Genomic DNA, 24518 nt, shown 5'->3' on the forward strand with positions numbered 1-24518 from the left:
CTGCCCCAATAATTCACACAATAGAAATTTTAGGGAAAGTTTTAGAGGTCTATGGGAGCATTTTAGGAAGTTTTCTTTAGTTCTTGGGAGGCAAGGTGACCCCAGCAAACGTTAACGTTACTAGAGGACGAAGTGAACCGTAGCCAGGAAGCCTAGTCTCAAATGTGTCTGAGATGGCTAATGTGACTCTGGGCCTGTTTCTTCCCATTCACAAAATGAAATGATTGGCGATTGTAATCCATGTTTGTATCCTCAGGATGCAGCCCAGGGCCTGGCACTGGAAAGTTCCTCAATAAGCATGAGTTCCTTCACTTACCTTTCTCATTCTGAAATAGTTTTTTTTCCATCCCAAATTCACCCACATTGTAAAAAAGTGAAGACAGGTATCTTAGTTGGGACTTGATTCTACTACACATAACAGAAAACCCCAGTAATAGGTTTTAAACAAATAAAAAAAGAATTGTCTCTCATGTTAAAAAAATCCAGATCTGGGCCAGCCTTGGTGACCTAGTGGTCAAGTTTGGCACACTCTGCTGTGGCGGCCTGGGTTCAGTTCCCAGGTGTGGACCTATACCACTCATCAGCAGCCATGCTGTGGCAGAGGCTCACACACCAAAAGAGGAAGATCGGCAACAGATGTTAGCTCAGGGGGAGTCTTCCTCAGCAAAACCAAAACCAAACAAAAAAACCCAGATTGTGATCCTTCCCTACCCTTCAGCTCTCCCTCTCAATCTAAAAAATAAAAAAATAAAAAAAAGAGATCCAGATATAAGACCTGGGTTGGCATGACAACTCCATTGGAATAATCAGGACTCAGGTTCCTATCTTTCTTCCCACCAACCTAGTACACATCTTCCACTATCAAGTCAATTTGTGGCTCCAGATGGTTGTTGGCGCTTCAGCCATTAAAATCATGTTCTATAAATGTAGGGCAAAAGGAGATAGGTGGAAAAGTAACCAAGACATCTAGTCTACTACAGTAGCCAAGGGTCTGGCAATTGTCTTACTTTAGGAGTACCTGTGTTCAAGCCCTATCTCCATTTTGCATTTAATGCTTTTAATTTCTTGGAAAGGGGTATGAAAATAATGACTTTTACCTTTTCCAGAATCATAATAGAGTCCTTCTGTGAGGATTTATGAGCCAATGTATGTCAAGTTCTTAACATAGTGCTTGATATATAACAGAAGGCAATTGTTATTCTTATTATTTTATTATTATTATGACCATCATAATTATTAATAAATAATATCACAGGGATCTCAAGAATTCCAAATAAACTGTGGGTGTGAATATCCTAGTGAAAATATACATTTGGCTATTAATCTGTTTTTCAGTTGAGAACTTCCTGAGGAAGCCAAATCCAGTTCTCTCTTCTTATACCTCTGCATTTTTAGAAAATTCAAAGTAGTTACAGGAACAATTTTGGGAATATGTGGTAAAAAATTTGGTTTTGCTTTCAATATTACTTGATCCTCATTAAGCCAGACCTACGCATACTAAATTAGAAAGAACTTCAAAATACAGTAACTGATAAAAGTAAGATATCAAAGCTGTATGTTAGTACCATTTATTTATGCTATCTAACTATAAAATGTATCGAATGATCTCTAAAAGTACCCAAGAAACTGGTAAAAGTGGTGACCTTGGGGAGACGAAGAAGATGACTGGGTAACAACTGGAAAGGGCTATACCCTTTTGTTCATTTAACATAGAAAGCCCAGGCTAAGACAGATAGCTTCCTTATTATTCCCCTGGGATAATAACAGTGGGTATTTTTTTAGTTCACATTTTCATGGGAAAAAAAATTTATTTATTTTATAGGTAGAATAAATCCCTTTTGAAAAATGTATAAATACGAAATACTTACCCACTTAGCAATTGGACACCCATGAGAGCTCTTTCCTTCTTTTCCAGTATACACTACTATTTCTATCCTTACTGCGTTTCCTTTTTGACCATACCTGAGTACAAAACACAGTGAATGGAAAATAATTGCAACATACACTTTTAACATCTTAATGTGCATATGACATAGATTTATAGAAGTACAAAAATCAAATACTCCTCATAATTTACTTTTGTTAAAAATTTATTTTGCGTGGCAGTTATTTTTATTTGTTATCCAGTTCTGTTTACTTATCTTTAAGATCACTGTTAAAAAAATGGCCTGGCTCCAAAACAAGCAAAAGGAATGTGAATGCGGTGTTGACAAAGATAATTCGAACTATTCTACTACATACAACAATATTAAAGTAAGTATTTCTGAATTTAACAAAGACAGCCTTACTTTGTGTCTTGTTGAGTGCCCAATGGCTCACGGGATGGGTGACTCAGCAGGGCCACCAGGACACTAAGCTTTTCCTGGGCCCTAAGAAACATCCAACTCATACTCCTGAAGGCCATCCATCTCATGTTTGTTCCAGAGACCATTCTCTGCATTGAGTCAGATCCGCAATCATGAATGATTTAACAGGGAAGCACATCTCCTCACCTATTCTCCATGATTTCCCTGACAGCAGCAACACTTGGTCCTGCCCCAAGGTGTGTATAATATGGGCCTTTGTCTTTTTGTATAACTCGATCTGTGGAAGGAATAAGATTATTAGACCCAAAGCCTTACAGAATTGCAGAGGGGCAAGGAGGAGCTATTTTTAATAATTTGATTTTTTTTTTTCAATTCAGAACAATGAATCTTGACAATGTTTTGGTAAGCTTTAATGATTAAAGTCTAGGACAATAGGCCCTGGAATTTAATTTGTTCCTTTCTTTCTGATCCTAACTAATTCATTCTTCCTCTAAGAATCAGAGGAGGAAAAAGATATTTTAAGATGTGGGTCATATTTATTCTCCTATCTCCTGCTTTAAAAAAAAACCATAATAATTGAGGTGCAAAATTAGAATTTATCCAAGAGCAATACATCTTAAAAGCTTGGCCTCAGAATCGTATAAAAATTGAGCCCAGCAATTGCACTGCTAAGAATTTATTCTACTATACACTCGCACAATTACGTATTTATAATGCAAATACACAGAAAAATGTTCCTTGTTACATTTATTTGTAATATCAAAAGAAAAAAGAGAGAGAGAAACACCCTTAATATCTGCCAAGAAGTAGTAAGTTTAATTAGGGGATGTTTATATAGTGGAATACAATAAAGGTATAAAAACAATGATATTTACAAACACTGGGAAGAATCTAAGATTTCACTCATTAAGTTAAAAAAGCAAGTTGCAAAAATAGTATGTTTTAAAAGACCTAAACTTTGTAAATTGGAAAGAAAATTACAATCAGCAATAATGTCAATTCATATAGAAAAACTGTAACAGAGGTTTAAATTTAGAGAAGAGGACTGTAAGAAGAGGTTTGCATCATATTTCTGTACCATTTGAATTTTTTGAGTGTGAATTCCATATTTCTTAGAAAACAGTATTTTTAACTTGGCCTATTAGAATCATGTCTAACTGGAATCACTGGGGAATGCATTTCTGGCCATTGTATATCTTACACCAAAAGGTCATTATTTAAGTATTATGATTGGACATCAAATATAACACAGGATTACTTCTGTGGCTTCTTAAGCAAGACATATTTTAACTTATTTTTGATCATCGAGAGCAGTGGTTCTTAACCAGGGGCAATTATTCCTGAGGGGACATTTGGCAACATTTTTGGTTGTAACAACTAGGCAGACGTGTGTGTGTGTGTGTGTGTGTGTGTGTGTGTGTGTGTTACTGATATCTAGTGGGTAGAGGCCAGGGATGCCACTAAACAGCCTACAATGCATAAGACAATCCCCCTACAACAATTATTCCACCTAAAATGCCAATAGTGCTAAATTTGAGGAACCCTGATCTAGAAGTTAATTACTCTTCTTTTGCTAGAACATAATAACCTCCGTGGAAATCCTTTACCCTTAGATATGATGCTCCCACTTGGGATGATTTCTGAGTGAATCTGCTTTTTTGTTTCTCTTCTTTATGTTCTCACTTCTACACAATGAGTACAATAACCTCACACGTAATGATCATAGGAAAACACGTAAGTGACAGTGTATAAAGGAGCTCCAGGTCCACTGCAGATATTCAATAAACTTTGACAGCATGACTGTCTCAACTCCTATGCTGTGACTAGTTAGTATGTACAAAGAAAGGGTCTTAAAACTAGACCGTCATCCCCTTGAAACTACGCACGCAGGGAAATTAGGCTAGCTCAGGTGCATACATTTTAATGGTATTTTTAATTAGAGATATTTTTTCCACTTGTAATGACATTCAGAAAAATACTGTCCCTTTTTTACTTAAGATGTTTAAAGCAACAGAGGATGGAAGTTATAAACATAGGCTCTGATGTTAGGTCTCCCAGTCTCTGAATTCCAGTTTAGTCACTTACTAGCTGTGTACTTCTGTGACTCAGTTTCCCCAGTTGTAAAATAGGGATAATAAGCCTCCCCTTTGTAGGCTTGTTGTGAATATAGCAAGTCAAGAGCATGGCAGAGTATCAGGTTTGCAGTAAAAGATCTGGAATAGGAGACATTATCATTATTATACTCTTCTGTCTGGGGCCCAAGAACCTCTCATTCTCCCAATTCAACCCCATTCAGACAGCATTGTCACCCTTTCCAGATGTGAGATCCTTCTCAGAAAAGCCCATCCTTGTGCCTGGCACATGGTTGGCTGTCAAAATTGTGTGTTGAATGGTGAGTGGAGAAATGGAAGAATTCATTTCAGAATATCAAATGTACTTTGGATAATCAAGAACTAAGTCATTGCTATATTTCACTAATTTTTCTACTGTGGTTAAAAAAATCAGAATATACTTCATCCTTCTGAACAATCCTTAAACTGCCCATTCTGGAAGAATCACCTGCTTTTAGTAAAAGGATTGCCTTTGCTCAACGTAAATCTGGAGTCTTTGTGATTTGGGGCCATATTTTAAGTAAGACTGTTTTAATAACTAAACTTATCTGGAGTCAAAACAGGTTATTTCACAAATTCTGTCCTGTCCTAAGTTATATAAAAGCTGAAATATGGGGCTTCAAGAAGCTTCACAGACTTTAATGACACAATCTATTTAATCTCTCTACTTTTCACAGCTATATTAGAGAAACAAATATCTTCTTATATTTGAGAACTTAGGTGAAATTTGACCACAGACAGTGACTAATCAGTACAGGATTCAAATTAAACTTCCACATGTTTCAAATATTGAGCAAGTTTCAGATAAGGCCTGCCTGAGAATCTTTACTCCAGCAAGATTTTCTCAGGGCTTTTGACATACTATAAAACTTCTAATTGTTAGTTTCTGAATGTTCTTTTTCAATGACTCCTAAGCACAAAATACATAAATACATGAGTAAGAAACGAGTCCATGACTCAGCTATTTGCACAAACCTAGTGGGTTTTTTTTTTTGAAAGAGGAAATCAATATTTATTCAATATCTTAAAACTCCAAATAATTTGCAAATTCTTCAACTGGCCAAGATTAAGGAATTTTTGCATGTATGAGCACACCGTTTATATCAGAGCATAGAAGCACTAGGACTAAAAAATAAACCAATTGCAGTTCTTCACTGGGGTAGCAATTATACGATCCCTTTAGTTACTTGTTAAGTTGTACATATATCTTACATTCTCTGTACGCATGCTATACCTCACAAGAAAAAAAAATTTTTTTAAACAAAATGCTGACAAGTTGACATTCTTTTGAATATAGGAAGAATAAAGTGTAATAAAGTATTAAGGGAACTCATTCTTATGATATGCACAATAAACAACTTGACAGACTTTTGGCCCTGAGAGAAATCAGCAACTTTCCCAATTGAGAAAATTTCCAAATTATGACCTGAACTTTCCATTTATCTGAGCAAAATCAATACAAGTCCCACAGAAAAAAAGAGTATAGAATTATTTACTCAATGCAAGCTCAAATATGAATGGGGCAAAAATGCCAGATATATAAGACACACCATAACTTGACTTGATCATGACTTGAGGCAATTAATGCAAATAAATGAAGAAGAAATGCACACGCAGACACTTACCAAGACAGTTGCAGGTTGGCAATTCGGAATCTTTTGTTGTGGACACCAGGTTTTTTGTAGAATTAGTAAAGAAGGTCATGGCGTAATCATTAAAACTTTTCTGTGCACTGTCTACTGGGGAAAATTCTGATACTCCAACACTAGATGAACAGACATCCTCTTCACTTTTGGTAGAAACCACTGTAATTCCACCTGAACATACCACATTTACATTCCTGAGAATTTGTGCTGGGTCCGGTAATGGGGGCTCATGAGAGATACCAGGCAATGTTGGCAGTCTCTGATGTATCAGTTGGTCTTTAACATCCTGCTGGAACTGTGTTTGGTCATCGCCAGCCATCGCATTAGCACACTGGTTAGCTGGAGAGGAGGGCTGGAGTACAGGGTGAGCTTTCTGATCGACATTCACTGTTGGCTGTACCTGAGAATTATAAACTTTTTCTGTAAACGCCTGCCCATTGGATTCTGTTTTTAACTGGGATGTGGGGAGAGAATCCAATGGTTCAACCTTCATTATTTTTTCCTGTGCTAATTCAGGATATCGCTCAAATTTTATCTGAGCAAGTGGAGGAAATAATTTTTTGTGTTCTAATGCTGAACTCGTTTGGGTCAGTGGTTTCCATACTTTGGTTAGGGGAGGAATTTTTCCCAAGAGAATAGGAAAATCATGTGGACCAAATTGACCAAATCTTTGAAATTTAGAGGCTATCCAAATGTCATGTAACTTGCTATACTGATATGACAACTGTTCCTGCTTTTTCTGGTCATTTTCTTGACAGCTTATAACTGCAGGCTTCTTTTTCCGCCGATCTCTTGATGGGGTAGATTTTGTCTTTTTCTGGGTTGTGTTCTTTTGCTTTGTTAGTGATAAGCCATGATTATTTTGTATACTGGACGGTGGTTTCTGTTGTATTGTGCCCTTCTCCTGACTATACTTTTGCTGTACATGCTGGACATTATATGCAACATGGCTTGTTGGTGTACTTTCAACTTTTTTGTCCTCTGGTTTTCTATAATTGAATTTAATTATTGATGCAAGCTGTGTTAACTGTGTTGCAACATCTTCCTCTATTTTACTGTGAACTGTATCTTGACATGATGGATCATCCTTTGAGTCCAATTTTTTACTGCTGTCCAGTGACTGGTTACAATACCCCAATTTATTACTTGTTGGTGGCAACTGATGCAAATTCTTGGAACAATTGTCAGGAGTAATTTTATCACGAGCAACATTCTTATTGGTGTCAATTTTAGATGAATTTGAATTTGGTATAAAAAGAGATATTGAATTTGTGATTTTTGAACATTCCGGTGACTTTGTGGATGCTTGGTTAGGAGACAAGCTATTGTGTGACTTTGAAATGATGTTTTGGCCATTGAACACCACTGTGTTGCATGAACTTTGCTTTTCCAAAGATGGACAATGATGAAGGCTTCGTGGCTCCCCTTGTAAGTTTGTATCTTGGAGGTCTTTTCTTACAGAATAGAGGATAGCTTTACAACTGTTAAGCAAACTAGCTGTTCTCTGCTCTGTTTCTTCATCCTTTTCTGACTTTGATGGTGACGAATTTTCTGAAGGGGCTTCTGATAGTTGAGTCAGAGCTTCTATGGCTACCACTTGTTCCAGAGTTAATCTCCTGTCTTTCATTAGGGATAGAAGACTTGGTTGAACTGGAGATCCATCTTTTGGTTCTTTACTTGGTATATTTTCTAGAGATTTTGGTTGCTCACTTCCGATAGTTGTACTGGCATGACTATTTAAGTTGAAGTTTGCAGAATCTGAAAAAGACTTGCAGTTAAAGCCAGGCTTCTGGAAGACTAAAACATTACTTCTCCCTTTAAGATGATCACAGCTCGCACTAGTAGCAATGGAGCTCATGGCATTGTTATGATTTGCAGTGTCTTTCAGGAATTTATAGGAATTGTTTTCAAATGCCTTGCCAAATTCTTCAATATTGAATTTTTTAAAAGACACATTTGTTTCAGTTGATAAATAGTGTACATTTTTAATGCCATTTCTTACAGTTTGTGCAAACAATTTTTGAGGTTCAAGGAGGTCAGTAAGTAGGACTTTTTTCCTGTCACCATCAGAGTTTTTCAGTTTTTCAGCTTCTGTCACAATTGCCTTAAACTCTCCTTTTACATGATCAGTTAAATGTGATTTCTTGTTTTGCATCCACTTCTCCACTTCAACACCTGTCATGCTTTCTTCATTTTTAGTTACATTTTCAAGGGGATGTGGGTTCAACTCCAATCTTTGTTCTTCCCCATGACCACATCTGCTGTATTCCATGGATTCTGACTTGGGGCCATTTACTGGTTTGTTGTCAAAATCTGCCTGTAAAATAAACAATGAAAGTATTCATATTATCTACTTAAATAGCTGAATAAGAGCTCTAGGAACTTTAAAATTTAACAGCAACTATAAAGAAATCCCTGAAAAAATACTTCTACTTTTCACATGTTCAGAGAAGTCATATAATACCAATAAGTAGTGTATAGGAAGAAAACAAAAAAGAGAAGTAGAAACCACCATAATCCCATGCCTGCTAATTTTTTTTTTTTTTTTTTTTTTTGAGGAAGATTAGCCCGGAGCTAACATCTGTTGCCAATCCTCCGCTTTTTGCTGAGCAAGACTGGCCCTGAGCTAACATCCATGCCTATCTTCCTCTACTTTCTATGTGGGACGCCTGCCACAGAATGGCTTGCTAAGCGGTGCCATGTCCGCACCCAGGATCCGGACCAGTGAACCTCGGGCTGCCAAAGGGGAACGTGTGAATTTAACCATTGTGCCGGCCCCATGCCTGTAAATATTCTGATATATTCATTTGTTTTTACAAATAAATTTTACAAGTATTTTTACAATGGTACCATTCAATGGGCAATATCGATTATTGTAATGCAAACTACTGAAGTAGAACATAAACACAGAAAAACGTACAAATCATAAGTATCTAGCTTGTTGAATTTTCACAAAATGAACACTTGTGTACTCAGATCCTATCCAAGAAACTCCTGTTTAGTGATCACTTCACCAAACGGTAACCATTGCTTTGACGTCTATCATAGATTTCTTTTGCTTATTTGCAAACTTTACATAACTCACTTCCTTTTCTCAGAATTATATTTGTGAGATTCATCCATGTTGCTAAGTATACTTGTAATCTATTGATTGAATATATTACAATGTATTTATCTATTTTACTATAGATGGACGTTTGAGTTATTTTTAGTTTTTGGCTATTACAAGTACACTGCTATAACCTATTAACTGTTCTCTTTTGGTGAACATATAAACACATTGGGTGGAGTGGAAGTGCTGGGTCAAAGGAAGTGTGTGTATCCATATATACCTTCAGCTTTAGTAGACAGGCCAAAGAATTTTCTAAAGTGATTATCAATATACACTCCCACCCGTAATTATTAGAGCTCCAATTGTTCTTATTATTAACCTTCTTATTAACAGTGAGTATTTTCTGCCTTTTCACTTTACCCATTCTAGTGAGCGGGGAATGATAGAATCTTTTCAAAAATTTTTGAGATGAAATTCCCATAAAACAAAATTAACCATTTTACCATTTAAAATTGTACAATTCAGTGGCTTTTAGTATACTCACGATGGTGTGCAACAACCACCTCTATCTAAGTCCCGAACATTTTCATCACCCCTAAGAGAAACTGTGTACCCCTTAAGCAATCACACCCTATTCTGCCCCTAATCTCTATTTTTCAAAACCTTGAAACAGCTCACCCAAAATTCTATCACAGGAATTGAGACAGTAGGGGCATTTCCACTGATGTCAGGAGCAAAGAGAAAGATAATACTGTACTACTAATATTTAACATGGCTCCAGAGGCTCTAGTCAGCATCTCAAGGAGAGAGAAACATAGATACCAAAAACTAGGAGACTTCTTGCTGAATGAAGATGATACAACTGTTGTTGAATTTTCTCAAAAATTTTCCATAGAAAAATCAGGAGTATTGTCTAAAAAAGTGAGTCAGAGTTCAGGAGGGCAATAGTTACATTCAGAATATAAAATATGTAAACATTACCCAACTGTATAATTAAACAATTTTAGTCGAAATAAACGATATCTAATTTCTTGATCAGGATACAGGTTACACAGTTTATGTTCAATTTGTCAAAATTCATCAAAATATACAATTATTGTATATATGTTTTTTCTGTACATTATATTTCAGCAATAACTTTTAAAAAGCAAATCTGAAATAATAGCCAATATTTTTTAAAAAGCAATAGTATAAAAAAATTGTAATATTAAAAAGCAAAATTTTTTAACATACAGGGTAAATAAATGAATTAGACTAAACTCAAGAATATTTAATAATTTATTATTAAAGTGTTGGCATTTCTAAGCAGTGGAGAAAGTATCAATTTCTTAATGACACAAGAGGGAAATTTGATCATAACATGCAACAAAAATTCTAGATATATTAATAATTTAAATACAAAAAAGATGTAAGAATAAGAAAATTTAGAGGGGCTGGCCCCATGGCTGAGTGGTTAAGTTCGCACTCCGCTGCAGGCAGCCCAGTGTTTTGTTGGTTCGGGTCCTGGGTGCGGACATGGCACTGCTCATCGAGCCACGCTGAGGCAGCGTCCCACATGCCACAACTAGAAGGACCCACAACAAAGAATATACAACTATGTACCGGGGGGCTTTGGGGAGGAAAAAAAAAGGAAAAAATAAAATCTTTAAAAACAAAAAAGAAAAGAAAAGAAAATTTAGAAAGTAGGAATCTTCCAAAGCAAAAGTAAAAGGTGAGGCCTCATAAAGGACAAGATAGACTTCTCTGATTACATATAATATTAACAATTTTAAAAGCAAAAACACCATAATATAGTGCTTTTCAAATTGCTGATCATAATCCATGAGTCCCAATACCAGTTTAGTGCTTTGTGACAAGTGGGTTTTTTTAATGGAATAGTAAAGAAAAATAAGAGTACACTACATTTAGTAAAGATAAGTATTACTGTGTAAATTTTTCTTTTCTTTTCTTTTCTTTTCTTTTTTTGAGGAAGATTGGCCCTCAGCTAACATCTGTGCCCATCTTCCTCTACTCTATATGTGGGATGCCTGCCACAGCATGGTTTGATAAGCGATGCTAGGTCTGTGCCTGGGATCTGAGCCCACACACTCCGGACCGCCAAAGCGGAGAGCAAGAACTTAACCGCAGCACCACTAGGTCGGCCTCACCATGCAAATCTTCTATGTATGCGTTTGTATGTGTCTGTCACCGAATCACAACAGAAAATGTATTTATTTCTTGATATGTGTAGCTGTCAAAAAGGTAGAAGAAATAATGCCATAAATAAATTCAAAAGTCAAATGATAGACTGGGAAAATATTTGCAATACATGTAAAGAGTTACTACTCAATGTAAAGAACTCCCACAGGAAAAGAAAAGGAAAATGACTCAATAGAATAGTCAGGAAAGGACAGGAATATGCAATATCAATTAAGTGGAAACCAAAAGTTGTTACCAGAAGACAAACAAATGAAAATAAATGTAACTTTTTCATCCATCCAAATGGCAAAAATAAAAAAAGCAGAAATGTATGTAAGTGAATTATAATACAACATAACATTTATACTAGAGAAGCATGAATTAAACTCCCATATGTGCTTACTGTGAAATAACATGAAGCCATTACTCTATGTATCAATCGAGTGATTGTATGCCAAGATATCCATAATCTATCATTAACCCAAATAAGCTGTAGATGAGATGTTATCCCTTTTCATTTAAAACACAGAAGCGGGCGGCCCAGAGGTGCAGCGGTTAAGTGCACACATTTCCCTTCGGCGGCCCGGGGTTCACTAGTTCGGATCCCTGGTGCGGACATGGCACCGCTTGGCACGCCATGCTGTGGTAGGCATCCCACATATAAACTAGAGGAAGATGGGCATGGATGTTAGCTCAGGGCCAGTCTTCCTCAGCAAAAAGAGGAGGATTGGCGGCAGATGTTAGCACAGGGTTAATCTTCCTCAAAAAAAAAAAAAACCAAAAATACTAAAAAAATAAAACAGAAGCATTTGTTTAGCACACACAAAAAGCTGGTAGCATAAACACAAAATGTGAATAGCAGTTGCCAACGGAAAATAGAAGTGAGGAAAACGGGAGTCTTTTTTTTTTTTTACTTGATGCTTTAAATTCTATAGGTGTGCATATCCGATACACTGGGACCTCAATGTCTACATTCCTCTACAGAGAAGATCTTGAGATCCTTTAAAGATTTATGTGTCAAAAGCATAAGACATTCTCATTAACTAACGAGCTTGATTAAAAATTGACCTTTATTATTCAGTTATATCTCATCTGGCTTTTTTAAAAACACTAGGTATCACAAGTCTATAAATACACAAAAACATGCTCTACACACTGCCAAGTACTAAATCTAGACTTTAAGAAAACAATTTAATGGATGAGATCTCAGCAGGGGATAGTAAGATTTTTTTTCTGTTCTGTAACCTCAGAAATGCCTCCTGAACTCTTGCAAACACATTCTACTAAATGTAATATTGGGTGTGGATGTACATGCACATCCGCTAATGGTTACTCTTGTTCAGCTACTTGTTGCTCTTGGTGAAACTGAGAGGGGGCAGAGCAAACAGATTTACCACTACTGGGCAAAAAAAAACAAGTGCAGGCCTTGCCAAAAGTCAATCAGCAAAACAGATGAATTGTATGGTACATGAACTGTATCTTAATAAAGCTGTCACACACACACGCACAAAGTGAAACAGCATGGATTAGAGAAAAAGCAATTTTAAAAATATACAACATCATCTTATTTTTAAAAAGATACATCTAAATAATGTACAAAACTAATTGTTTTTAAATAGAGGTGTTGAAAAGAAACCAATCTAATTGCCATTAGTGGTTAATCTTGAACACTAAGACGGAGGGAAAGAGAGCAATCCTTAGCAATCGTGTGACCCAAGAGATGCCACCTAGCCTGAACTTCAGGTCAGAGATAATATGACTGAAGTCATTAGCACCATCTATCACAAAGAGAGAGCACTAACAATTTCATTATAATATAATTCATATATAATTCAATATAATACATTATAATTTAAAGAATGTTAGTTGTATAATACATTCCTTACTTGCAATTACTCATTTAATCCTTACTACAGTGTTGAGGTAGACACTGAGAAAAGGTATTCAACTTTAAGACAAATGCAAACCAAAATGACATAGATAACATTTTTCATATATCAGAATAGCAAACATCAAAAAGTTTGACCACCTAGGCCCTTGGGGAAGCCTGTGGGGATATACACTCTCACATAATGCTGACGGGAGTGCAAAATGGTGCCACCCCTCTGGAGGGCAATTTGGTAATAATTATCAAAATTACAAATGAAACATCCTTTGATACAGCAATTTCACTTTTGGGAATTTATCCTAGTTATACCTGTACATAATTACATATGTTTTAACAGCTTTGTACATTTTAAGAAATAACTGAAAATACTCAAACGTCCATCTGAAGCAGACTAACTCGATTGTGGTATCTACATAACATCTAGGAGCTATAAAAAAGAATGAAAAAAATTCCATTGCTAACAGGCAAAGATGTTCAGGTTATATTATGTCTAAAAAAAAAAGAGGATATAGAATCTGTATATGGAATATTTCTTTTTGTATAAAAAGTATGGGGAAATAATATATATTTTCATATTTGCATAAAGAAATTCTGGAAGAATACAAAAGAAAGTAATACAAGTGGCAAGTAGGAAGAGGTTAGGAGCAACACTTAACAATGAGAAAACAGAAGGGGCTTGTGAACTATTAGACCTAGATTTGATTAAGTACTGTTTTGATTTTTAATATATTTCCTTTCAAATTAAACCAAAATTCATGAAGGTCTCTAACAGAAAGATTTCTAGGAAACAGTAAGTGAGAAAAGCTAAATGCAGACTAGTTTACATAGTATCAAATTACAAACAAATGAGAGCATGAGGAGAAGGGGAACAGAGTATGTATGCATTTGTTGATACTCGTTTAAAACATTTCAGGAAGGTTACCCACAACTGCCAATATTTGTCTGCTAAAAACCGCACCCAGTGGTATGCTGATGAACATTTAACGATCAGCTTGGACAGTAAAAGGGAGGAAGCCCTGTTTTGTAGCGTAGGCCAATTTTTGTGGTATAAATACATCCACCATGGTGGATTGGAAACTATTGATGTGACCACCTGAACAAGATTTGGGAAGAAACGTCCACAAGCAGCGAGCTGGAAGGAGCTGACTGCATCGGATCACTGAGGGCACTACTCCAAACTACTGCTTGAAATAGGCTCCACTAGCTACATTATGAATTTTTCTTTTTTAATAAAGATTTTCTTGGCATTCAATCTGCTCAGCTATAGTATACAGAGAACATCCATCTTGAATGCCAAAATATTTGTTAACATCATCTCTAAAGAGAAGCCGATACTCTGAAGGAAGTAAGGTGTTTCAAGAAATTTGGAATGTAACTTCAAGTTACATGCGCAACCTGGGGACACTAAACTCATGTCACCTGTCCACCTGAGTCTGTTCTCCTGCACCAGCCCCAACTTCTTCCCACTCCCTTCCTCTACTACTCTAAAAGGGCCCAAGGGTATCGTTTAAAAGACAGGAAGAGATTCAAAGTCCCCTAGTTCTTTGCCTTCCACTGTAAAGTCATTCCAAGACTATAGGTTGCTCTGGGCCATGCTCCTACCTACTCTGAACCAACAAGAATGCTGAACTCCTTAGATCAGATCTGGGTCCAACAGCTCCCAAGCCCCGTCCATTTCCTCATTTCTCCACATTCCAATCTTCACGATATTCTTACATCCACTCTTGCAGGAGCTCAAATGACATTGAGCAAAGTGATATTTTATTCTGAAATAACTACGCCCCTTGGACAGAATCTGATTGTAGCCCCTCCCAATACACACTTGCATTCCATACATGTTGGATTTCCTGTGTCAAGAAACAGGTGCTCTGATCACACAGGAAAAATAAAGCCTTTCGAAACCTGTTCAGACACATGGACCAACAAGAATATGACCTTCACTACAGATAGATCAGTGTTTCTCAACGCACTCTTCAGTGTTTGTTCACCCCCTACCCCAGGAGTCTTTTTAAACAGTTTTTCCCTAATAGCCCTCACCATGAAATTTTAATACCACAGATATAGTTGTGTATCTGTTATGTACTGTGGCCCCATTGTAACATCTAAGGTCTCCTCCCGCCCCCAAACCAATTTTCACCCCCTTGGAGGAAAAAGCAATGTAAAACACTAACAGGGAGAACGCGAGGAGCGGTCCACAAAGTACACCTAATCAGGAGTGACACTCTCAGGACCTATGCTGTCAACCTGAAAATGGAGTGTTTGGAGAAAAAATTCAGGGAGAACTACCGGTGCCTCCCTTAATGTTGACTTTAAGATGATGCAATCGTGCCCAATACCGCATTTTACCACCCACATTTCCTAAGAAGCAGCATGGAGATCAGCCCCTGCTCGCAGGCACCACCGCACAATGCTCACACGTGTGCTTGCTAACAAAACCAAAGATCCACCAAAGGAGACTCTGCAATAAACATTTAACACACATACACACAAAAATCCTGCTTCAAAGGGGCCCTGCAAATCAGCTACCTTATTTTCCTAAAGCAGTGAAATTGTTTACTCCAGAATTCCAGCCATTAAGTTCTTCTTCCTTTTCTAGGCATAAAAAGAGAACGCCTACCCTACCAAACTCTGTAGCCCTAACATTCTTTGAGCTCTGCCTCTGATCTCTGTTTCTGCAGTTTGCCTACAGCCACCCAGTGAGGCCACTGAGGCAGGGCCGGGTCAGACAGCAGAGGCGGGGGCTAGGGGACTGGGGCTGCACTGTCCCCCACCTGCCCTACCTTGATGCCGTAAGGCTTGATGGCTCTTCCACATCTGGGCCTTTCAGGAACCATTGCAGAGACTTCAGAAGTTTCCCAATTCTCTCCACCGGGTCCAGATCACTTTTCTATTCTAATTTTTTTTACTACTATCCCCAACAAAAACTCCACCTTCCTTTGGCCACAGGGTCTTAGAATCTTAAAGTAAATTCTTTCACTTGAGGGTGGGGAAAAGGAGGAGGGGAACTGGAGGGAGGGACAACTTCTATTTAATCAAAATACAGGTAAATTGAAGCCTGGTTCCAAACGCATACTACAAAACATGACTGACCTAAGAGTTAAACCTCCCTAGTCACAGGTGTCCTTGTCCTTGACCTCTTCTTCTGAAGCTGTGAGCCAGCAGAATTTATTCCCAGTCCAAAAACCTTTCAGATCCCAAATCTGCCTCAAACTATCCTACCAAAATCCCTCCGCACTCAAATATCTTAAGTGGCTACCCTCAAGGTTGTAAGTGAGTTCTTAACCGTCAAATTCAATACCATAGACTTACCCTGCTCTTTGTAGACCTCCAAGGAAATTCTCAACAAAACTGGAAAATCAAGTCTCCCCTAGAGGGTCACTCTCACAGGTCTCTGTCCCTCAGCTGCAAGTGTATCCCCCTGAGCCTGCTCCTTAGAGGATTCTAAAGCAAAACCCACTTAACTTTCATTCTTCACACTTTCCATGAACAATCCTATCCACGCATAAAGTTAATAACCAACTCTAGTGTTCAGTGTTTTATTCTTTCTATTTTTTGTGTACTTTGTTTCACATAGTTTTAAGAATATGGGCTTTACTGGAATCAGACAAACTGGCTACTCTCCCAGCTCCACTGCTTGCCAACCATGCAGCCGAGAGGGAGTCCTTGATCCGTGAAGCCTCTTGGAATTCAGTTTCCTTAGGATAAATCAGGCCCAGGTTTATTGTGAGGATGAAAGGAAACAATGTATTTACATATATTGTTGGACCTTAATATGTGTGGAAATGAACTGACTGTTTAAGGGAAAAATACATATTAGGTAGTTTTTCCTACATGTCCTTAAACAAAAAAACCTGATAATTCCAGTCTCATATCCACAATTAAGCAAATAATATTTATTAATACTGTTATTTATGTATTGAGCATTTATTACTTGCCAGGCATCATCATGAGCACTTTATAGGAATTATCTCATTTGAATTTCCTACTAAGTGTATTAATATATCTATTCTTTTGATTAGGAAGTCTCTGAGAAAGTTCAGAAAGGTTAAGTAACTAACCAAAGTCAGATCAATACTCAGAGCCAGGACTCAAACCAGAGGTCTCTCTAACAAGGTCCTCGTGTCTAACGCCAAGACACTGTTGTACGAGTAATAATTTCAGCAGCAAGTGAGGATTAACATTTATAATGAATTCCTTCAGTTACCAATATTTACCAGTGTTTACTGAACTAAGATTACCATAGATGCTTAGAACTTCAAAGAAAAACAATTCCCATGGTAATTTCTTTTCTTAGATTATCGGAATTATTATTTTTCTGAATCGACTGGCCAACTTTTATTCATCTGTTTGTGAGTTATAGCAGTGTAATATTCGAAATATTATCACTTATGTCCAAATTCAGTATGTGCACACTGGGTTCACTCCAAGTTATTAAGGAAAGTGGGTGAAATTAGAATCCAGTTTGTTTCTGAGGACGTGGTCAGAGGTCACTGTCTTTTCCCTCCAAATGTTCCTCGGCCTATAACCTTCCTTATTTCTGGATAACCTTAACATGGTTTACCTTTTTGCCTAGCTTTTTCCTCAAAATTTTCAGTTTCATATAGTTAGGAGAGTAAGATTCAGTGAAAACTTATTGGTATTAAATAATACCCTAATATGAATTGCCAAATTAATACAAAAAAAAATTAAAAGAACACACAAATTGCAGGTTATTTAATCCAATCAAACAAGATTCAATCACACCAGCTTTACAAAAGCAGTTTATACTCACTCATACAGTCAAGGCTCATAATAGAAGGTAGGTTCCAAATCCCTTGCTTTTTTTTAAATGGCACTTAAATGCTCCTTAAGATGTCAGGAGATCTGTCCTATGGCAAATCCTGTTTTCCACCAGGGTTAGAGGCTAAACCTCTGTCAAGTCACCCTGCTTGGAATGCTCCCTCATGATCAAAGATAGTATTCAAGGACCTTGCGTCACCTAACTCCATCCAGGAGGCCATCAGATATCTACTTGACTCATGATCCTTCAAGGCATCACTAAAGGTTTCAACTTTAAGTTCTTTCCATATTGCCCATGTGGCCTTGAGTCTCTAGTTTGTTCCTCCAATGTTTCTCCTTGAAGAAAAAAATAATGTCTATTTCTGTCTAGGCTTTCTAAGAACATAAGCTCCAAGAATACTGAGTATTTATTTAGCACTTAGCTGGTAATGATATGCACACATTCCTAACAGAAAAATGAGAGAGCATTCTGGAGCCAAAGTTTCAAGATCAGTAAATCTTTCCCTTCTAGGTCCTTCCCCACAGGCTATAATAAACTCAAGTCTTTTCTATTTTAAGAAAACGAAACCTTCCACAAGTATTTAGCTCCCACCCTATCTCACTGCACCATTTTGCCAAGAATGTCCAAATAATTGTCTGCAATCACTGTCTGTTACATACTCTTCCACCCATTATAATTAGGCTCCTACTCCTACCACCTCACTGAAACTGCCCATGATTCACCGATGTAGGCCAATAGCCAAATTCAATGGACTTCCAGAATCTTTTGATACTACTGCTCACTTGTTTAAGATCCTCCCTTCAATTCTCCGCCCACCATTTCAGTCTCCCTTGCTGGCTTCTCTGCCCACTTATAAATGACAAAGTCCCCGTTGCCTTCTCTCCAGTCTCCCCATATATCCACACACTTGCCTTCAGCCTACACTTATTTGCTGATGACTCCCGCACCAAGACAAGCTCTCTCCCCTGATCTTCAAATTTAGTCATCCACCAAGTGGACATCATCATTGGCAATTAAAACTCAACCATGTCTAAAAGTTAATGAGTTATCTCGCCTCCAAGCCTGCTTCAACCCCCAAACCCACTTAATAACTTACGAGTTTTCTCAAAAGTTCAAGATCCAAATTCAACCAAGTTCAGCAGAGTCTGTCTACTTAAAACCCCTTCCATTCATCCTGTGTTCTCTGTTCTTACTGTTTTGCCTCAGTGCAACCATTCAACAAATATTTATATAGAGTACCCATGACATGCTCTGGGCATGGTAACAGGAGACAAAAGGTACCAGCTTTTATGGAGTTCACATTCTAATGCTTGTCAGGCAACAAACATTTTAGGACCTAATCTTTCATCTCATACGTTTAGTAGATCAACCTCAGAATTGGGATTGGCTTCTAGTACACAGCACTCCCAAACCTTCATATAGTTATCAGGGAGCACTGTCCAATGAAAATACAACGTGGGCTACCGAAATAATTTTAAGGTTTTTTAGGAGGTATATATATATTTCAAAGTAGAAAGAAGCAGGTGGAATAAATTTTAATATATTTCTATTTAAGCCACCATATCAAAAATATTATTTCAACATGTAATTAGTATAAAAAATTATCAGAGTTTTTATATAAAGTCTACACAATTCAGTGTATATTTTACACTTAATGAGTGTCAATTCAATGCTAAATGTTCAATAGCTAAAGTAAAATGCAGTGTTACCAAAATAAAGTTGTATTTATTGGAAAAAATATTTCATTTTGCTTCAGTGTTAAAATTTAAGTGAATTAAAATCATAGAGTCAGTTTCTTAGTTGCAGTACCCAAATTTCAAGTGTTAGACAATGCAGTTATTTAAGGGGTTCATTTTAAATGCAAATCCCTTTGCTTTAGGCTGTATTCCACACTGCACCTGGCTAAACATCAACTTCCCCCTAGGGGTTTTAGAAAACCACAGAGTCTAAACTAGCCCCTGCATGGTTCCCTTAGGTCTGAAGGTAAAAACCCTATATAGATTCAAAGAGCAGCTCGGTAAGGGAAGCTGGGACCCACTAATCCCCAGAGCAAAATTCACATTTTTCACCCCAGCAACCTAGACCTCTAGTTCCTAGCCTTGGCCAAATTTTACTGAATGTCTCTTGCAACAACAGTCTCTCCCCCCACTCCCACCCGCAGCCTTGCTTCCTCTTGGCTATTTTAAGCGGCCCTGTCTTTTCTCAAGTAGCAACTTCAATGTAGAATGCCCCTTGGTCATTCAACCCTCCCCCATCCAATTTGCCCAAAAAACATCTATTCATCTCTGTGAAGTAGAAGAAAGGTGATCTGCAGAATCAAGTATTTAACAATCAGTCCCTCAGCTGGTGGAATCAAGTATTTCTTATCCTCCAGGCTCACAGATAAGATTGAACCCTCCTTCTTTTACTATCTCTGCACAGCTATTTATCATATCAATTGATTATGCTTTCTTACTTATTTGTAATGTATCCTCATCCCGGACTTTAGTTCTCAGAGGACTAATCTTGGTGGTTGTCCTCTAGGCTCAAAAATGTGTGGTTTTATTCAGGGGACAAATGGGGAAACATAAGTATAGACTAGATATTAAATAATATTAGGGAATTATAATAATGGTATGATGGCGTAGAATGCTCTTAGTAAGAGATTAACCTTAAAGATGATACCTACAACTTTCCAATGGTTCACACACATTCAAAAAGACAATTATTGAATTGAGATAATGGGTATTGCGGTGTTCATTGCATTATTCTCTGAACTTATTTTATGCCCCAAATTTTTCATTAAAAAATCTGGATATTTGGGGCCAAGCAAGTGGTATAGTGATTAAGTTCATGTGCTCCGCTTCAGTGTGCCGGGGTTCACAGGTTCAGATCCCAGGCGCAGACCTAGCGCCACTCGTCAAGCCATAGTGGCAGCATCCCACATAAAATAGAGGAAGACTGGTACAGATGTTAGCTTGGCGGCAAGTTTATCTTACAGAATAAAAAAATGAATAAACATACAAAAGAATTTAAAAGAAAAAAGAAACACAGGTCTTGTATGGTGGCTTAATCTAGGGAGATTTTTCAACTCTGCTTGTATTCATTTGTAAATATTATTTTAAGAATAAAGGAATAGGGGCTGGCCCCATGGCCAAGTGGTTAAGTTCTTGTGCTCCGATGCAGGCGGCGCAGTGTTTCGTTGGTTCAAATCCTGGGTGCGGACATGGCACTGCTCATCAAACCACGCTGAGGTGGCTTCCCACATGCCACAACTAGAAGGACCCACAACTAAGAATATACAACTATGTACCAGGGGACTTTGGAGAGAAAAAGGAAAAAATAAAATCTTTAAAAAAAAAAAAGAATGAAGGAATAGACTCCTCTCCTTTCTAAATGCCAATGTTTACAATACTTGTTTTCAGAATGTGGCTCTTCTGGAACCAGATACTTTAAATGGCAAGTGTCCTTTTTGGTTAGGAAATTTTAGATGTACTCGTTGTTCTAGTCTTTTCTTGCCTCTTGAAAAAACAGTCTCCAGGACCTAACATCACTAGACTGACTCCTTTGTCACACACCACCCCTCAGTCTGTATACAACACTTTCCCCCTTAACCAGAGCTCTGGTCTTTTTCTGTCTAACTCCTCTTTTAATGCATGACTCAGTCTTAGCAAGTCAGGAACAGAAACCAAGATAAGCAATTACAGGCAAAGTCATGAGGCTAAGAGGTACTACAAACCAATACAAATTCCCAAATTCCCATGGGTTTATTCTTTTTTTCCTCTTTTATTTCCAAAGATAACTACAGTGATGGAAATTTTTCCTTATCCTTCCTTGTTTATTAAAAGTAATAATTTTAAAATATTTCTGGATTTAGATTACTATTTAATGAGAAATTCACAAAAATGTTTATGGAAGGCTTGTTTGTACTGCATTGCAACAGCAAATATTTCAAAACAATACAGGACCGGGTGAATATAGGATGGTATGACATGTCTGTACAGTAGCATTCTAGGTACCCATTAAAATATCATGTATTGAAATGGCAAAAGATCCAAAACGTATGAAAAGAGCAATTGAAAAAGAACAAATGATACAGTCTTCTGTGTGTGTATGTAGGGAGGGTTGAGGAGAGGTATCTGTCTAAGCGTAGCTTTAAAATATCTGAAAAGATACACAACAATGTAACCCTGAGGTTAAACAAAACAAAACAAATCTAAATGCACAAGAAATTGAAATAAAATTCAGAAAACTACACCCACCAAATTCTAGTATTAATAAACTTTCTATGAAAAGATGTTTCATCCCACTAATAATAAAGAAATAAAAATTAAGGACCTAAATAGACATTCTCCCAAAGGAGACAAACAATACAAATAGCCAATGGGTACATGAAAAGATGCTAATCAACGTTAATCATGAGAAAAATGCAAATCCAAACCACAATAAGGGATCCTCTCAATGAGGTAGCAGCATTATTCACAATAGCAAAGGTAAGGAAACAACCTAAGTGGCTATCCATTGATCAATAGGTAATGGGTAAACAAAATATGATATGTACGTGTGTGCACAATGGACTATTCTACAGCCTTAAAAAGAAAAAAAACCCCTGTCATTTGTAACAACATGGATGAATCTGCAGGGCATTATGGTAAGTGAATGTTGTGTATTGGTTTGATGTGATTTCAAATCCACTTGTTTATGACTTAAGTAAAGTTGTTTTTATCTACCTGTTTATAACAAAGGCAAAAAAAAAGTTGTTTTCATATAAGAATAAAGTAAGTTGTGTCAGGATGTCATCACCTCATCTGTTGTTGTTGATAAGAACTCAGTTGCCCAGCTGCTGAGGGGCCCTGATGGATGCTGATCCATAAGAACACATGAAGAGGAAACTATGACAAGGCAACATTTAGACCATAAATACTGAGAGTTTGTGAGAATTGTTTGAGTTTCAGTCTGGGCAGGGCAAATTAGGCTGATCTAAATAACCCTCCAAAGACCTGGGGCATTCATTAGCTCCTACTGTGGTCAGGGCAACGCCCTTATCGGTAGTGCTGACAAACCATACAATGAAGCCCTATGAAGGATGTCAGCCAGCCTCCCAACACCTGTACCATCGTTCTCTAGCAACAGGGTACTTTCCACTTTCGTTTTGTGGTTTGTGCTGACAGCTGGATGTCAGCTCTTGGTTGGTCTAGTCATCTCTCCTGAGTGTCTCCTCATACAAAAAGGTATACCTTGAACTAAATTTGGACTTTATTCCTTTCATCTCCCCTTGCCAAGAACATTAGTACATTTAATTCATCATTGGTTTGGAGTATGTTATATTATTTCTTTATCGACTTATTAATAGATATCATCCTGTATATTATTGGCTTGTGAAACCAGTCAATAGCTTACAAATTTATTTGTCAATTATACCTCAACAAAGCTTTTCAGCTTTTCAGGTATTAAGCTCAGTAATAATTTAAAAATTAAAATAACAGAATCACTTAAAAAAATGTAAGATTGACACAGAACAATGACTAATAACATCTAGAGGTGATAAACTTGCTGCTCTTGGTTCAAGATTATTTTATTTTTTATTATTTATTTATTTTTTGAGGAAGATTAGCCCTGAGCTAACATCTGCTGCCAATCCTCCTCTTTTTGCTGAGGAAGACAGGCCCTGAGCTAACATCCGTGCCCATCTTCCTCTGCTTTATATGTGGGACATCTACCACAGCATGGCTTGCCAAGCGGTGCCATGTCCACACTCGGAATCCGAACTGGTGAACCCCCAGCTGCCGAGAAGTGGAATGTGCGCACTTAAACGCTGAGCCACCAGGCCAGCCCCTTGGTTCAAGTTTAAATTTACAGAGGGCAATAACTATCAAAATGTAAAATGTATACCTAGAAGTACATTTCATTTTTGTTTACATTTCTCTGGAATGTTTTTGCCCATCTTTCAAGTTTCAATTCCTTCGCTGTAGGAGCGTCTTGTGGACAATATGTCATTTAATTTAGATTTTGTTTTATTTATACAATCTGAGGCATTTCTTTTAGATGGTGACCATATTTCATAGATACATATCCTAATAATAAATGTTTGATGCTGGCAGGTTTTTTGCTAAATGGGTTCTTTCTCTTTTTTATTCTCTTTTCCTCTATTAATTTAAAAGACATACACACTATTTTAGTTTTACTACTGATTCCCTTTGTCTTTAAATAGTAATCTTAAATCCATATTTCTCAATTTATTGAAATCACAATGGAGATCTACTTACACTGACCCAAAAAGGAGTACATAATTAATTAATATGAAAAGAACCAAGCTGCAAAGAAGTAATACATCATAATCTAATTTTTATAAAATAATAGATATTAGTATATGTAGTTATAGGAACATAAACCAAATGAATGTTATTTGGTATGGGGTTAGCTACCAGGGATTTTCATTTTCTACATCATACATTTCTGTAATGTCTTACTAATTGGTATAAACGCCCAAATAATTTTACAATAAACATTATTTTTGTAATCAGAAAAAAAGATAAAGTTTTTATGACAAAAAAAATTGTTAACTACATGCTCATCAC

General features: G+C 37.1%; 1 protein-coding gene across 1 annotated transcript in view; it reads right to left on the reverse strand.

Moving 5' to 3' along the window:
- Nucleotides 1-24518, reverse strand: part of TET1 (tet methylcytosine dioxygenase 1) — a 126572-nt gene that overhangs the window by 47092 nt on the left and 54962 nt on the right. The window contains exons 4-6 of the mRNA XM_046655000.1: nucleotides 6043-8380; nucleotides 2493-2583; nucleotides 1869-1962 (exon numbers count right to left, since the gene is read on the reverse strand). Coding sequence (XP_046510956.1) covers nucleotides 1869-1962; nucleotides 2493-2583; nucleotides 6043-8380 — 2523 coding nt within the window. The remainder of the gene's footprint in view (nucleotides 1-1868; nucleotides 1963-2492; nucleotides 2584-6042; nucleotides 8381-24518) is intronic.

Source organism: Equus quagga, chromosome 2 (assembly GCF_021613505.1).
Source record: "Equus quagga isolate Etosha38 chromosome 2, UCLA_HA_Equagga_1.0, whole genome shotgun sequence".
NCBI classification, from domain to species: Eukaryota; Metazoa; Chordata; class Mammalia; order Perissodactyla; family Equidae; genus Equus; species Equus quagga.